Source organism: Dasypus novemcinctus, chromosome 7 (assembly GCF_030445035.2).
Source record: "Dasypus novemcinctus isolate mDasNov1 chromosome 7, mDasNov1.1.hap2, whole genome shotgun sequence".
Lineage (NCBI taxonomy): Eukaryota > Metazoa > Chordata > Mammalia > Cingulata > Dasypodidae > Dasypus > Dasypus novemcinctus.
The window spans coordinates 14156144-14174357 of NC_080679.1; the positions used below are offsets into that span (position 1 = coordinate 14156144).

General features: G+C 36.1%; 1 protein-coding gene across 1 annotated transcript in view; it reads left to right on the plus strand.

Annotated features, from left to right (window-relative positions):
- The window catches only part of DNER (delta/notch like EGF repeat containing), a 379425-nt gene that overhangs the window by 335862 nt on the left and 25349 nt on the right, over positions 1–18214 (plus strand). The window contains exon 10 of the mRNA XM_058299983.1: positions 1919–2032. Within this exon, the coding sequence (XP_058155966.1) occupies positions 1919–2032 (114 nt within the window). The remainder of the gene's footprint in view (positions 1–1918; positions 2033–18214) is intronic.

Consider the following 18214-nt stretch of genomic DNA (forward strand, 5'->3'; position numbering starts at 1 on the left):
GGCTGTATTTCCTGGTTACTGGTGAAAGCCTTGGTTGTTGCCTGGTTCCCATTGATCAGTCCTGTGGGAACTTGTAAATATGTGAATCCTTGTTTTGTTTATAAGTTTCTTCTGCATTTTATTCTTTCATTTAAGCCCCCCCCCCCCAACTTGGCAATCAGTGGAAAGATAGACACAGGGACTTCTGGGATAAGAGAGGCCTTAAACACCCAAGTGAAGAAGAATGGCCAGTTTTATGTCAATTGCCAGATCATTTTGGTCTTTTATATTAAAGTGCATCCTGAGTTTGTTCAGGAAGTGAATACCATGGAGCCTTACTCAAGTCGCTGGAGTTGGGGAGGCCAGTTGGGGCATGGCTGAGATGAGCTGTTTCCTACCAGGCATGAGGCAGTGGGGTTGGTGTGATGGCTGCAGGAAGCAAAGGATCACTGCACTGAAAGGCGTTTCAGAAAAAGATCTGGCAGGATTTTGTTAATGGATTGGATGTGAGGGGCAAAGGAGAAAAAGGAATTAGAAAGCACCCATTCTAAAATGCCTTCCCAGGCTCAAATGAATACATAGCCTGTATAAGGATAGGAAGTTTCTCTTTTTTCCCACATTTCCTCCTTCCTTATCCCTGCTTTGTAAGGTGTTGAAAAAGAAAGGAAATCCCAGCAAGAATAATTTTAGTGACTAAATCATGAGTCATTGGGTATAGCAGTTTGCTTTATATTTATTTTTCTTGAGGTGATTTGAAAGGGTGGGCATATCATTATGTATGCTATTATCCAGAATATAATGCAATTTATCTCCCTCTCCAAGGGAACAGGAGAGAGAGAACTCCATTCGTCCACCCGGTATGTCTTTGTAAAGCCAGCAGAAATTGTAACCTTGAAATAGCATTGGATTTGTAAAGTTTTAAATAGAAATTGTGAAATCATATATAGTCATTGTAAAAATTCAAACAATATAGTGCTACACAGATACAAGAGTCAAAGAAATCCTTTCTCCTTTACACGTCACTTTAGCCTGAGTAATTTGGTGGATTTTCTATGCATTTGCATATATACATGCACATAAATACTTTCATTTCATTTTTTATTGTCTATACAAATGGGAAACTTACTGTTTTTACTCTAAAGATTTTTTTAATGCTTTTTATGCTGAGCTCCATAGAATTTTGTATACTAGCACGGCCAGTCTGGGCTCACCCTCAGCTATCTCTTTGGCAAGGACAGATCCTGGATTTGGAGTGTTGGTGGCACTGAGCCCAGCTTCACCTTTACCAGCCTTGGGAACTTGGATTGTTTACTTAAGTTTCCTCATCTGTAAAATGGGGGAATAAGGACATTTGTCTAACAGCTGTTGCCAGGTTTAAATTAAATGTAAAGCATAGAGCAGAGGGATGTGTACTAAACATGTCAGCTTTTTTAGGTGGTTAACAATTTGGTCTTTGAAGATGAAGGCCAACTATTAAGGGGCTCCCTCTCTTTGCTACTATTCTCCAAGGTAATTTGGGCTCATTTAAATAGCTGGCTCCAAATCTTCACCTTTAGGGATACTACTGATCAATTTTATCGATATTTTTTTAAGTTGTTCTGGCTATTCTCTTTTTCTTGCAGAGTGGTGGAAAGCATTTGTCACAGATCATTTTTGTCCCTCATGTTATTAACTTTCTGTTTTCCAGGCTTTAGGATACATGGTGAGAGACAGTACAGATAAAAGACTTTTGGTGGTATCCCATACCACACGTGTGTGCAATTGTCTAGAGTCAAGACTGGGCACGGGCACTGCACACAGATCCCCTGCCCCCCAGCCCCGCACACTGCTGGGAATGTACATTGGCCCCATCCCAGGCTGCTCAAACACTTTCCTTTCAAAGACCCTGGGAGCTGGGGATTCCTTAGTGATTCCACCTTTTGCATTTGTCTCTCTGCAGGCACACACTGTGAATTGTTCAAGGATCCCTGTGCAAATATCAGCTGTCTGAATGGAGGCACTTGTGACAGTGAAGGCCTCAACGGGACATGCATCTGTGCACCAGGGTTTGCAGGCAAGTCATCTCTGAATTGAGTCTTCAAGTTTACTGCAAAGTTCCTAAGATTGCAGGTGTTAAAAAAGACAGAGAACCCTCTGTAAATAAATTACTGTGGAATATAAATGTCATTGCCAAATGTAACTCGGGATTGCTTGGGTGAAGATCTATTTTAAAACAATTGACTGTGTTGTCATTAAATTAGGCTTTTCTGAAATCAGCATTTGGTACTTCAACTTGCCAAGACCAACATTTCCGGAGCTGCAGCTTTGAAATATGAGAAATGAGCCATGACGCTGAAGAAGTTTGTGGGAAGCGTTTTCTGTAGAAATTACATTCAGCTACCACACTTACTTTATTGAAAGTCATAAAAGTGTTTTTGAAAAGTGAAGGGAATCGGTGGTGGAGGGAAGTAAGGGGGGGATACTGCAGGTGCAGAGTTTATTGTTAGTTCAGGTGCAGGTGGGGGGAGTGGATGGGGTGGGAGAACTGCCTAGGAGCAAAGCATGGTGGGAGGGCAGGGGCTGGGGTCAAGAGAACAATGTCCCATTCTGTCCCTGGCAGCTTGGTGCCAACCAGAACATGGGTGGGAAGACTCATTCTAGACTAGAGGATCCAGTCTAGGCAAGCATAACCTGGTGTCTTTTTTCTAGGTCACCCCCTCATATGCTTCGATGAGTTTGTGAATCTCTGAAAATAGATACGAAATGTTGTATATATGTGGATAGGAGGCTCTAAAACGTTCATCAGGTTCTCAAAAGGTTATATGAACCATTGGGGTAGAAAATGTTCCTGCCTTCATTTTTTTTCCAACTGCACGCAGGAGTCCTGAAATTTAGATCTTAGGACAAAGTCTATGCTTTCAGAGCTTTCCTCAACCAATGAAGCATGTGTCATTCTGGTTTGCAAGCTGGGTGTGGCTGATAAATAATGCACCCTAGAAGAAGGTGGGTTCTTACTTTGCAGGAAAGCACATGCTATCATTGGTGGATGGTATATTGCTGTGCTCACCTTTTCCTGCCCAGCCAGGGTATTCTCACATCCATCCCTGGGCAGTTCCATTTGTCCTCCTGGGAATCCAACTGACAGTCAAGATGTGGGAGAAGCAACTTCCTTCTTCTCACAGGTCCCTTCCTGTCTTCCTTCTGTTTATCTGCATCACATCCTGTCATTCGAGTTTCCCTGGGACTGAAAAGTGGGCTCACTCCAGAAAATGATTCGCAGATGGTTTTGTTTTGCTGAAACAGGCAGACATTTGTACTCACCAGTGAATGCACAAATAATACTGGGGAAGCATCTCAATGTGCTTTTTCCAGACATTTTTATTCCACAAGCAATAATAGGCATGAAAGGAAGATTAGAAAATCCAGGGTGATTAGATAAAAAACACACCACTTAAAACCACACTACTCAGAGATAACTATTGTTAGCGTTGTGGTACATCTATCCACAAGTTTACGGGTAGGTCTGTGTGTGCATAGTATATGTATATGGGAATATATATGAACAGAAAGGAATTACACTGTTTACATTATTTTGTAACCTACTTGGCACTTAAAAACATTTTCGTATCATTAATGTCTTTCCGCAACCAGAAATAAACTCCTTTGTTATTTTTTCTGGCTGCCGTGTAGTGTATTATATGAAATATCATGATTTCTTTAACCCATCCTCAATTCAACTTTTGGGAATTTAGAACTTTTTCCTATTATAAAGAACATTGTAATGAATATCCTTTTATGTGCATCTTTTGTACTTGTCTGATTATTTCTTGGGATGATTTCCCAGAAATGGAACTTTATTATCTGAGAACACATATGTATTTTTTCCAGGAAAAGATATTGTATTGATATTCTCTCCTGCATGGGAGCAGAGCATTTATTTCCTTATCTCAATATAGAAACAGAATTTTCATTCTGTGGCCAAAAATGCCATGTTAGTGTTGTTTTAATTCATAGGTCTTTGATTACTAGTGGAATATTTTGAAAGTATCTTTATTTATGGTCTTTGTGTTTCTTTTATGAACTGCCTATTCGTACTCTTTGTCTGCTTTTCTATCAGACCATTTAGGTTAATCTATTCTTGATTTGAAAGAGTGCTTTATAATAAGTATATTATATTTTTGTCTGCCATGGGATACAAATGGTTTTCCACTGTCACTTTCCTTTTAATTATGTAGAAAGTATTTTGTTTTGTTTTCTTTTTCCATATATCATATTTTATTTTTATATAATTATTGATCTTTTCTTTTGGTTCTTTCCCTGTGGTTTTATGCTAGAAAGTTATTCTGTATTTCAAGACTGCATAACTATTCTCTAGTATTTTTCTAATAATTCATTTTGTACATTTAAATCTTTAATCCCTTTAAAATTTCTTTTGTACCTTATGGGAAGAGGGAATGTAATCTTCTGTCCAGAATATTCAGCAGATCTTCAACTGCCTACTCAGTATCTTCCCTTAGCTGTCTCAAAGACTCCTCAAACTCTTAGTGTTTCTTTTCCTTTCCTCCTTTTAATAATTTGCTAACTTATTAAAGAGCATTGCTGTCATCCCATGTTGTTCAGGCCAGAAAGCAGAGTATCATTTTGATAGCTTCCTCTTCTTCATTCTTACCTGTGTTCAACCACTGGGGTCTCTGAAAAGTCTTAGATGCTCTCAGTCTTTCCAGAACCAGCACCAGGCTGCCTTCACCTCCTGCTTGCACTAGTGCAACCCCTTCCTAAATGGTCTCTCCACACTTCTTCCCCCTTGTCCCTAAATCCATTCTCTACACTGCAGAGACCTTATAAGATTGGAATCTTGTCATACCCTACTTAAAATACCCTATTGACATTTCATTGCCCTTAATAAAAAGATCAAAGCCCTTAACTTGGACATCAAGACCCATGTGGTCTGATCCTATCCCACCTCTCCAGTCTCATCCTGGCCCTTCCTACCCCTTTTGGTTCCTCAGCTTGCCAGGTCAGGCTCTTCTTGTAATGTTTGTAACTTCTCTCTTCTGCCTCCCAGTCCTTTCTGCTTCCTTCTCATCCCAGCAGTTCCTGTTCTCTGGTAAGTTAAGTCTCCCCCTATGCTTTTTCTTCGTCATCCTCACTACCATGAACACAGGGCGTAGTATGACTCATTCAATGGAGCAGACTCAAACTTCACTCTAACTGGTCTTTGAAAAAACAAACATTCTATTTCCATTCATCCCTGGAATTTTTCAGACTGCAGAGGACAATAGAAGTGTTCCTAGAGTTGTTTGGAGAGTTGTGCTGTTGATGTGTGTTTTACAGAATACTGGTCTCATAAGATGCTCCATGGAAAAGGAATCTGTTGCCAAATAAATTTGGGGCATGGTACATGCCACATAGAGATTTATAAAGAATGTCTGCATACTAAAGACGGAAGGGTCTTACAGTAAAGAATATGATTAGCCTTTGCTTGTTTCCCAAATTTAGTTGATCATATGATCTTTTTTGTTCCTTAAGAAAGAACCTATTGTATCCTGAGAGCTAGCATTCCACAGGAGAAGCTGATAAAATTTTACTTCCTCCATACAAGGGTTTAAGGTGGCTCTTACCTTGAGACAAAATACTGTTTCATTAAACCTGAGGTTTCGTCAAACTTGTACTTGGCCAGATATTTAGTGTTCAAACACTCCCTAATTGTCTGAGTGAATATGGCAAATTGTTGTTATATAATTAGATACTCTCAGCCTAATGCCATATTTGCCATTTTAGATCAGCTTTTTCATTTGCATCAAAGCATTTTACTCTCAGGCCAGTAGATTAACTCCGGAAGTGTTATGTGGGAAACTCTTGCCTTTTCTGCTGTTCCTTAGGCTCCTGGTTGAAAATGTATTCCTTCCAGTCATCTGAACCCAGAACCTCTGTTCTCCAAGCCCCGTATCCCTTCCATATCACTCCATCAGGCCTGATGCCTGTCCATCTTTCACTAATTGACATGAACTTTCTGTCCACACTTGTTTTTAAGCCTTTGCAATTTCGTATTATCTGGCTCAGTGAATGGAAAGAAAGAACACCCCAATGTAACGTTTTCCTAGAGCCTACTGTATTCCCTATCTGAAACCATAGACTGAACCTGAGACTATTTATTGTTCTTCAGCAAAGAAGTCAAGAGTTCTTCTGGCCCTGATGAGACTGTCATTTAAACAGACATCAGTAACCCATTCATTTCTCACCAGAGCACAAATTATATTGCATTTTAAAAGGTAGAATAAAGTTATCACAGCTTTTAACTCAACTACTTTTCAGATTATTCATCTTCTAGTTTCCAGTAGAGTATTCTACAATTTCCATCTCGTTTTTCATGAACAAATGCCATAAATGTTATTCTCATTGAGATTTTAATGTGTATTTCTTTAATGTCAAGCATCTTTTATATGGTTATTGGCTATCACGTTTTCATTTTTGAAATTGTATTAAAAAATTTTTTTTGCCCACTAAAAAAATTGGGTTGTTTGTCATGTTGATTTATAAGAGTTCTTTATATACTCTAGATACAAGTTCTCTCTCAGATATACATTTTGCTTTTGCATTCATTTTCTTATTGATGTTTATTGAGGAGCAAAAGTTTTAAATTTTAGTGATAGGTAATTTATAATTTTTTTCGGTTTGATTTTTGTATTCTAAGAAATCTTCGCCTCCCTCAAGGTGATAATTTTCTCCAGTATTTTCTTCTAGAAAATTTTAGATGTTTTTTTCTTTCAGGTTTACTGCTAGGATCTGTTTTGGGTTAATTTTGTGTAAAATACAAGTTAATGATAGAATTTTTTCCCATATGAATATCCAGTTATTCTAGCATCTTATTGAAGAGACTATACTTTCCCCTGCTGAATTCCCTTGGCACATTTGTAGAGGCACAAGGCTATACGTGTGTGGGTCTATTTCTGAACTCGATATTCTGTTCTGTTACATATTGATCATTTATAATATGATCACATCTATTTATAATATGATATAATATAATATCTATTTATAATATATCTATTTATAATATGATCATATTAATATTAATGCTGTACTATCTTGGTGTCTGTGATTTTTTAAGTCTTGAAATTAAGTAGTATAAATCCTCAAACTTTGTTTTTCTTCTTTGAAATTGTATGGACTCTTCTAGGTTCTTTACATTTTCATATAGATTTTAGTCTCACCTTAGCAGTTAAAAATGTTGGGAATTTTTATTGGTTTTAATTTAGGAAAAGTTGCTGTCTTAATCATATATGATCCATGGATATGTTATATCTCTCCATTTATTTAGGTGTCTTTTGATTTATTTCAGCAATGTTTTACAGTTTTAGTATTCAGGTTGTGCATATATTTAATTAAAAGAATCCATTAGTGTTTCAGGTTTTGATGCATTTTTAAATATTTCATCTTCCAGTTTGTTGCTACTATATGGAAGTACACTTAATTTTTTTGTTGAACTTGCATCCCGTGACTGCTAATTTCACTTATTAGTTATATTAAAGTTGTCATGGACTCCTTAGGATTTAGGACTTTCTACATATATAATCATGTCATCTAAATAAAAGCAGTTTTACTTCTTCCTTTTTTAGTCTGTATGAATTTATTTCTTCTCCACCTCTCATTCTTCACCTTTTTTATTACCTCTCTCCCCCTTCTTTGTCCTTCTTCTCCTTTTCCTCCATTTTTAGTCATATCCTCTTTCTTCCCCCCTTCTGTTTTTGCCTTATTGCATTGACTAGGATCATCAGTACCTTGCTGATTAGAAGTGATTAGAAATCCTGATCTTAGTGGAAAGCTTTTAGTCTTCCACCATTAAGTGCTATGTTCCTATGTTTGTAGTGCTTTTTTGTTTGTTTGTTTTGTTTTTTGCAGATTCCATTTATCAGGTTGAGGAAGCTCCCTTTTATTCCTAGATGGGTGTGAGTTTTTGCCATGAATCACTATTGTCTAATGCTTTTCCTGCATCTAATGAGATAATTATATGGTTATTCTCCATTATTCTCTTTTCCATTCTTTACATAGTGAACTACATTGATTGAGCTTTTAATAACTTCAACTTGGGTTCCTGGAATAAACTCCATTTGGCCAATTTGGATTATCTTTTTTACATACTGCTGGATTCTATTTGCCAGTATTTTGCTGAGGATTTTGGAATTTATGTTCAATGAGGAATATTGATCTGTAGTTTTCTTACCTTGTATGGTCTTTGGTTTGGTATTAAGATAATACTGGCTTTACAAAATGAGTTGGTTTTTCCAGATAGAGTTTATGTAGGATTGGCATTATTTCTTCCTTAAATGTTTGATAGAAATCACTCTAAGCCCATCTGTGCCTGAATTTGTTTTTTCTGCTTTCAAAATCTTCTCAACATTTTGACTATGACAGGGTTTCTTAATCTCAGCACTGTTGACATTTGAAGGTACATAATTATTTGTTGTGGTGCGCTGTCTTTTACATTGTAAAATGCTTTGCAGCATTTCTTTACCCACTAGATTCCAATAGCAGCCCCTTAGTATCTTTTTTTAAAGATTGATTGATTGATTTCTCTCTCCTTCCCCTTCCCTCGCCCCAGTTGTCTGTTCTCTGTGTCTGTTTGCTGCGTGTTCTTCTTTGTCCACTTCTGTTGTTGTCATTGGCACAGGAATCTGCATTTCTTTTTGTTGTGTCATCTTCCTGCATCAGCTCTGTGTGTGTGTGGCGCCACTCCTGGGCAGGCTGCACTTTCTTTCGTGCTGGATGGCTCTCCCTACGGGGTGCACTCCTTGCACATGGGGCTCCCCTATGCGGGGGACACCCCTGCATGGCACAGTACTCCTTGCGTTCATCAGCACTGTGCGTGGGCCAGCTCCACCCGGTTCAAGGAAGCCCAGGGTTTGAACTGCGGACCTCCTATGTGGTAGACGGGCGCCCTAACCACTGGGCCAAGTCTGCTTCCCAAGCCCCTCAGTATTGACAAACAAGAAGTCTCCAGACATTGCCAGATGTCCCCTAGCAGTCAAAAATCTCCCCTGGATGAGAAACACTGAGCTATCCTATGTCTAAAGGTGTGTTTTTTTGTGTATGTTTTTTCTTCGTTTGTTTTCTTTTTCTTTTGTCTTTAACCTATTAGGTTTGTTGAGCTTTATACATCTGTATGTTAATGTTTTTCACCAAATTTGTGTGAAAGTTGATCATTATTTCTTAAAATATTTTGATATTTTTTTATTAAAGAAGTTGTAGATTTATAGAAAAATCAGGGGAAAAACACAAAGTTCCCATAAGCCCACCACACATGAGGTTTTCTCTATTACTATTTGCATTAGTGTGGTATCTTTGTTACAATTAATGAAACATTATTATAATTTTACTATAACTATAGTTCATAGTTTTCATTAGGGTTTTACTGTGTTATAGTCCTATGCTTTGGTTGTATTCTAATTTTTACTCTAGTAGCATTTATACAACCTGAAATTTCCCCTTTTAATCAAATTCAAATATATCATTGAGCAGTGTCAATTACATTTACAATGTTGTGCTACCATTCATCACCATCCATTACCAAAACATTTCTATCACCCCAAACAAAAACTCTCTACCAATTAAGCACTCATTCCCTATTCCCTATGTCCATTCCAACCTCTGGTAAGCTACATTCTAGTTTCTGGGTCTATGAATTTGTTTATTCTAATTATTTCATATTAGGGAGCTCATACAATATTTGTCCTTTTCCATCTGGCCTATTTCACACAACACAGTATCTTCAAGGTTCATCCATATTGTCACATGTATAAATACATGGCTGAATGATATTCCATTGTGTGCATATACCACATTTTGTTTACCTGTTTGTCTATTAATGGACACTTTTGGAAATTGAGAAGAATGCTGCTGTGAACCTCAATATGTAAATATCTATTTGAGTCCCTGCTTCCAAATCTTTTGGGTATATACCTAGAAATGGGATTGCCAGGTCATATGAAATTCTATACTTAATTTTCTGAGGAACTGCCAAACTATTTTCCCCAGTGGCTGTACCATTTTATATTCCACTAAAAATGAACAAGCATTCTTGTTTCTCCACATTCTCATCAACACTTGTTATTTGCAATTTTTCATTAGTAGCCATTCTAGTGGGTGTGAAATGGTGTCTAATTATGGTTTTAGTTTGGATTTCCCTGATGGCTAATGATATTGAGCATCTTTTCATGCACTTGTTGGCCATTTGTATATCTTCTTTGGAAAAATGTCTATTCAAGTCTTTTGCCCATTTTTATATTGGGTTGTCTTTTTGTTATTGAGTTGTAGGATTGCCTTATTTATTTTGGATAATAAACTTTTATCAGATATGTGGTTTCCAAATATTTTCTCCTATTTTGTAGGCTGCCTTTTTCTTTCATGATGGATTTCTTTGATGAACAAAAGTTTTTAATTTTGATGAAGTCCTATTTATGTTTTTCTTTTGTTGCTTATGCTTTTGGTATAAAGTCTAAGAAACTGTTGCCTAACACAGAGTCCTGAAGATGCTTTCCTGTTTTTCCTAGTAGGACTTTTATGGTTTTGGTTTTTTAATTTAGGTCTTTGATCCGTTTTGATAAATTTTTGTGTATGGTTTGAAGTACAGGTCCATCTCCATTCTTTCACATGTGGATATCCAGTTTTCCCAGCATCAGTTGTTAAAGAAACTATTCTTTCCCCGTGAGTGGACTTGGCAACCTTGTCAAAAATCAGTTTGCCAACATATGATTTGCCATGGATGTGAGGGTTTATTTCTGAACTCTCAGTTTGATTCCATTGATCTATATGCCTGTCTTTGTTGTCAGTACCATGTTCTTTTGGTTATTGCAGCTTTGTAATAGCTTTAAAATCAGAAAATATGAGTTCTTCAAATTTTTCTTTTTATTCAAAATGCAGGACATTTTTGTTCCATTTTGCTACCAGATTTTTCTAAGTCTTAATGTCTTGTTTTTTTGTTTGTTTGTTTTTACCAATTCTTCTGTTAATGCATGCTTTCATATTTACTAAATTTGTATACTATTTTGAATACCTTCTCATTTCCTTCTGTATATATTTTTCATAATTTTTGGTGGTTACCCTATAGCTTAAATTTAATATCCTATATCTGTAGCATTCACATTTGACTTGATACCAACTTAAATTCAATAGCATACACATACAATACACCCTGACCCTCAGTCTTATATGTTTGTCACAAATTATATTTTCATACCTTCCATGTCTAAAATCATAGGTTTTTAAAAATTACTTTTTTATGCACTTGCATTATAGATTCTATAAGAAGTAAAAAGTGGAGTAATATACCAAAAATACAATACTATACAATATTACTGGCATTAGTAATTACCTTTATGGTTACCTTTACTGGAAAGCTTTCTTTATGCTGGTCTGTCTACTATATAGTGACCTTTCCTTTGAGTCTGAAGAGCTGTCTTTACCACTGGACAGGTCTACAAGCACCTTTTATTTATCTGGGGATATCTTAATTTCCCCCCTCATTTCTGAAAGACAGTTTCAACAGATATAAAATTCTTAGTTGTTAACTGTTTTCTTTCAGGACTTTTAATATTTCATCCCACTCTTTTGCCTCCATGGTTTCTGAGGGGAAATCAGCACTTAATATTATTAGCATTTCCTCATACATAACAGATTACTTTTGTATTACAGTTTTCAGAACACTGCCCTTGTCCTTGGCATTTGACAGCTTGACTGTCTGTGTATCTGGTCATAGTTCTCCTTAAGATTATTCTATTTTGGGTTTATTGGGCTCTTGAATGTGCATCTTCATGTTTGTTAAATTGAGAAGGTTTCTATCATTTCTTTGAATATTCTTTCTGCCCCTTTCTCTCTCTCTCCTCCTTTTGGGGCTTCATATCCATATATTGATATGCTTTATGGTGTCCCATAGGTTCTTAAGCTCTGTTCACTTTTTAACATTCTTTTTTCTTTCTGCTCCTCAGCCTGAATTCTTTCAATTTTCTTGTCTTTGAGTATACTAATTCTTTCTTTTGCCAGCTCCAAACTGCTGTTGAAACCTCTAGTAATTTTTAATTTCAGTTTTTGTGGTCTTCAATTCCAAAATTTTTGTTTGGTTCCTTTTCAAAATTCCTATGTCTTTCCTGAATTTCTCATATTATTCATTCATCATTTTCCTGATATCCTTTAGTTACTTTTCTGTGTTTTCTTTTTTCTCCTTAAGCATACTGAGAATCATTTTTTAAATGTCTCTGTCTGGTATGTCTAAATTCTGGTTTTCTTCATCAATAGTTTCTGTATTTTAATCTTGTTCTCTTGGATGGTCTGCCATTTCCTATTTCTTTGTCTTATTATCCTTTGTTGCACACTGTGCATTTTAACATTTTAAAACATTAAGTCTGAGATTTATTCCTTGAGCTGTCTGTTCCTTAAATTTGTATCCTGCTAATGAAAGGACAGAGATTTCCTTGAGTTTCAGGAGCTAACAAAGATAAACCAATGCATCAAATACCTTTCACAGTCTTTGCATTGGCTCTGCCTTGGCTGGTACTTTCCTTCAAAGATAAACCCTCTTATCATGAACATCAGCTAAGGTGAATTTGAAGTGCAGGGTCCTCTTTTATTTTTTAATATGTATGTTTTTTTAAAGAAGTTGTGAATTTATAAAACAATCATGCATAATGTGCAGAATTCTCATACATCGCCCCTCCACCAGCACCTTGCATTGTAGTACAACATTTATTACAAATTAGAAAAGAACACCATATGATTATTACTAATAATAATGGTCCATTGCTTACATTTGGTATATTTTTCCTTACACTCCCTATTATTAACACCATGTATTAGTATTGTACATTTGTTATAGTTCATGAGAGAACACTCTCAAATTTGTACTGCTAGCCACAGCTCATCATCCACCACATGGTTCACTGTGTAATACAGTCCCATGCCTTGTACAGTCTATCTAAACTCTACCCTTGGTGGCTTTCACTTTCATCAGAGTTGTGCAGTCATCGCCTCAGTAAATTTTTGTGTGTTTTCCTTAGTCCAAAAGGAAAATATCTCATACCCCACTATTATTGATCCTTAGCATTGATATAGGAACTTCTTGTCATTGATGCAAGGATATTACAATATTGCTCTTAAGTATAGTCCATAAGTTACATTAGTTGTATTTTTCTCATGCATCACCATCTTTGTACCATTTGTAATAATGATGTTTATTTATTCCAGTTCATAAAAGAATATTCTTATATTTATATTATCAACCACAATCCTCATCCACCTCCAGGTTCACTGTTTTCCAGTCCCTAGATTATTCTCTAGCTTGCTTTCAATTGATATGTACATCCCTAAAGTCAGTCTGATTAAACATTTTACATTAAGCATCAGTATCCCTTCTCAGCTATCATCCTATCACCTAGTAAACTATACTATCGGTTTTAACTCCATGGTTTAGTCTTCATATTTAATTTATATTACTAAGAACATACAATATTTGTCCTTTTGTGTCTGGCTTATTTCACTCAGCATCATGTTCTCAAGACTCATCCATGTTATCATGTGTTCCCATTTCCTTTCTTCTTACGGCAACTTTGTGTTCCATCATATGTATATATCACATTTTTGTATACCCATTTATCAATTGATGGGATGCTTGGGTTGTTTCCATCTTTTGGCAATTCTGAATAATGCCATTGTGAATATCAGTCTGCAAATATCTTTTTATGTCACTATTTTAGGTTCTTCTGGATATATTACTAGGAGGGGGATTGCCAGATCATATGGCAGGTCTATATTTAGCTTCCAAGGAACCGCTAAACTGCCTTCCACAGAGGATGCACCATTCTCCATTCCTAATAACAGTAAAGGAGTGTTCCTATCTTTTCCATTCTCTCTGAAACTTATTGTTTTCTGTGATTTAAAAAAATATATTGGCTATTCTATGAGGTGTGAGATAATATGTCATTGTAGTTTGAATTTGCATTTCCCTAATAATAGCTAGTGACATTGAACATTTTTTTCATGTGCTTTTTTGCCATTGTATGTCCTTTTGGGACAAATGTCTATTTAAGTCTTTTGCTCCTTTTTAAATTGGATTGCTTTACCTTTTATTGTTGAGTTGTATGATCTCTTTATATAGCATGGAAATCAAACCCTTATTGAATTGGTGGTTTCCAAATATTTTTTCCCATTTGGTGGGCTGCCGTTTGACTTCTTGACAAAGTCCTTTGAAGCACAAAAGTGTTTAAGTTTAAGGAGGTTCAACTTATCCATTTTTTCTTACATTGCTGATGTTTTTGGTGTAAGGTTTAAGAAACCACCATCTTCTACCAGGTCTTGGTGGAATATGCTTCCCTTCATTTTCTTCTGGAAGTTTTATGGTTCTAGCTTTTATATTTAGGACTTTGATCCATTTTGAGTTAATTTTTGTATAAGGTATGAAATAGGGGTCTTCTTTCTTTCTTTTGGCTATGGCTATCCAGTTCTCCCAGCACCATTTGTTGAATAGACTGTTCTGCCCTGGGTGGGTTTGACAGGCTTGTCAAAAATCACTTGACCATAGATGTGAGGGTCTGTTTTTGAACCATCAATTTGGTTCCAGTAGTAAAACTATCTTTATACCAGCACCAGGCTGTTTTTTTAAAAAAATATATTTATTTTTTATTTATTTCTCTCCCCTTCCCCCCACCCCTGTTGTCTGCTCTCTGTGTCCATTTGCTGTGTGTTCTTCTGTGTCTGCTTGCATTCTTATGAGCGGCACTGGGAATCTGTGTCTCTTCTTGTGTTATCTTGCTGTGTCAGCTCTCTGTGTGTGCAGCACCACTCCTGGGCAGGCTGCACTTTTTTTGTGAGGGGCGGCTCTCCTTACGGGGTGCAGTCCTTGCACGTGCAGCTCCCCTCTGCGGGGGACACCATGCATGGCACGGCATTCCTTGTGGGAATCAGCACTGCACATGGGCCAGCTCACCACACGGGTCAGGAGGCCCTGGGTTTGAACCCTGGATCTCCCATGTGGTAGGCGGATGCTCTATCAGTTGAACCAAATCCACTTCCCAGTACCATGCTGTTTTTACCACTGTATCTAGGTAATATGATTTAAGAGAGTCTTCTAACTTCTTTCTTCTTTTTAAAGGTATTTTTGGCTATTCAAAGGCCCTTACCCTTTTAAATAAATTTGATAATCAGGTTTCTTATTTCTTTAAAAAAGTCTGTTGGACATTTTATTGGGATAAAATGCCTTGAATCTGTATTTTAATTTTGTAGAATTGACATCTTAATGATATTTCATCTTCCAATTCATGAATACAGAATGTTCTTCCACTTAAGTCTTCTTTGATATTTTATCAATGTATTGTATTTTTCTGAATACACTTGCTTTAAAAGTCCTTGATTAAATTTATTCCTAAATATTTGATTATTTCAGTTGCTGTTGTAAATGGAAGTTTTCCTGGCTTCCTTCTCAGATTGCTCATTACTAAATGTATAGGAACGCTACTGATTTTTGAATATTAACCTTGTATCCTGCCACTTTGCTGGACATGTTTTTAGTCCAGTGGCTTAGTTGTAGATTTTTCAGGACTTTTCTAGGTATATGGTCATAACATCTATTAATAGTGAAAGTTTTACTTCTTTTTTTCCAATTTGAATGCCTTTTATTTCTTTTTCTTGCCTGTTTGATCTAGCTAGAACCTCTAGTACTATATTGAACAGTAGTGTTGACAGTGGACATCCTTATCTTGTTTCAGTAGGAAAGCTTTTTGTCTTTCAACTTTGACTATAATGTTAACTATGGTTTTTTTCATATATTCCCTTCATCACATTGAAGAAGTTTCCTTCAAATCCTATCTTTCACAGTGTTCCTATCAACAAGGATGCTGTATTTGTCAAATGCCTTTTATGAATCTATTGAGATGATCATGTGGTTTTTCTTCTTTGACTTATTAATGTGATGTCTTATGCTAATTGATTTTTGACTGTTGAACCTCCCTTGCATGCTTGGTATAAAACCCACTTCCTCATGATAAATAATTCATTTAATGTGTTGTTAGATTCGATTAGTGTGTATTTTGTTGAGGATTTTTGCTTCTGTATTCATTAAGGGCATGGGTCTGTTACTTTTTTATAGGTATTTATTTGGCTTTGGTATTAGGGTGATATTGGCTTCATAGATAGAGCTTGCTGGCTTTCCTTCCTGTCTAATTTTTCAGGAAAATTTGAAAGAATGGTATTAAATCTTCTTTGAATGATTGGTAGAATTCACCTGTGAAACCATGTGGTCCTGGGCTTTTCATTTTGGAGAGTTGCTTCAATCTCTTTATTTGTGATTTGTTTGTTGAGGTCTTCTGTTTCTCTAGGGTCAGTAAAGGTTGTTTTCATGTTTATAGGACTTTGTCCATTTCTTCTACATTATCTAGTTTGTTGGTATATACTTCTTTATAGTATCCTGTTATGATCTCTTTTAGTTCTATGGGACCAGTAAGAATGTCCTCATTTTCATTTCTGATTTTATTTATGTCCATCTTCCCTCTTTGTCAGTCTAGCTAAGGATTTGTCAATTTTGTTGATCTTGAAGAACCAACTTTTGGTTTTACTTCTCTCTTGTGTGTATGTTTTTTTTCCCTCAATTTCATTTACTTCTACTCTGATCTTTGTAATTTCATTCCTTCTGCTTGTTTCAGGATCAGTTTATTGTTCGTTTTCTAGTTATTCCATCTGTGTTATTAGGTTATTGATTTTAGTTCTTTTTTAATGTAAGTATTGAGGGCTATAAATTTTCTTCTCACCACTGCCTTTGCTTTGTCTCATAGGTTCTGATATGTTGTGTTCTCATTTTCATTCATCTCAAAGTATTTACTGATTTCTCTTACAATTTCTTCTTTACCCACTGATTACTTAAGAGTGTGTTGTTTAATCTCTATATATTTGCGAATTTCCCCCTTTTCTGCCTGTTGTTGATTTCTGGCTTTATTCCATTATCATCAGAGAAGGTACTTATATAACTTCACTCTTTTTAAATTTATTGAGACTTGTCTTGTGACCCAACAAATGGTCTATCCTGGAGAAAGATCCATGAACACTTGAAAAAAATGTATATCCTGCTATTTGGGGGTACAGTATTCTATATATTTATTAGGTTTAGTTAATTTATTATATTATTCAAGCTCTCTGTTTCTTTTTTGATCCTCTGCCCAGATGTTCTATCCAGTTATGAAAGTAGTATATTGAAGTCTCCAGATATAGTTTTGCCAGTATATATTTTGCCTCATATAATTTGGGGCATCATGGTTAGGTGCATATACATTTATGCTTGTTATTTCTTCTTGGTGAATTGGCCCTTTAACAGCTTTACTATAAAAGTCTATTTCATCTGATAGGTATAGCTACTCCAGTTTTTTGTTAGTTACTGCATGCATGGCACATATTTTTCCAGCCTTTCACTTTCAATCTATTGGTGTCTTTGGGTCTAAGTTGAGTCTCTTTAAGAAGCATGTAGATGGCTTATATTTTCCTATTCATTCTGCCAGTCTGTCTTTTGATTGGCGAGGTTAATCCTTTAGCATTTAATGTTATTACTGTAAAGGCAGTTCTTACTTCACCCATTTGACCTTTGGGTTTTATCTGTCATATCTTATTTTCACCATTCTTTTTACACTTTTGTTTACTTTTACTGATATATTCTCCATTTCTAGACTCTTCCAAGCCTCTCTCTCCTGTATTTTCTTTTCAGATTGTAGTATGCCCTTTAGTATTTCTTGCATAGCCAGTCTTTGGATACAGACTCTCTCAGTTTCTGTTTATCTGTGGATATTCTAAACCCTCATTTTGCCAGATATAAAATTCTTGGTTGGCAGTTTTTCTCTTTCAGTATCTTAAATATATCATACCACTGCCTTATTGCCTTCATGGTTTCTGATGAGAAATCAGCACTTAATCTTATTGGACATCCCTTATATGTAATGAATTACTTTTCTCTTGCTGCTCTCAGGATTCTCTTTTTATCTCTGGCATTTGAATTAGTATGTGTCTCAGAGTAGGTCTATTCAGATTTATTCAGATGAGAGTACATTGTGCTTCTTGAACACAAATATCTGTGTCCTTCAATATGGTTGGAAAATTTTCTACCATTATTTCCTGAAATATTCCTTTTGCCCCTTTTTTCTTCCCATCTCTTTCTGGGACACCCATGACACATATGTTTGTACATCTCTTGTCATCATTTAGTTCCTTGAGACCCTGTTAAATTTTTTCC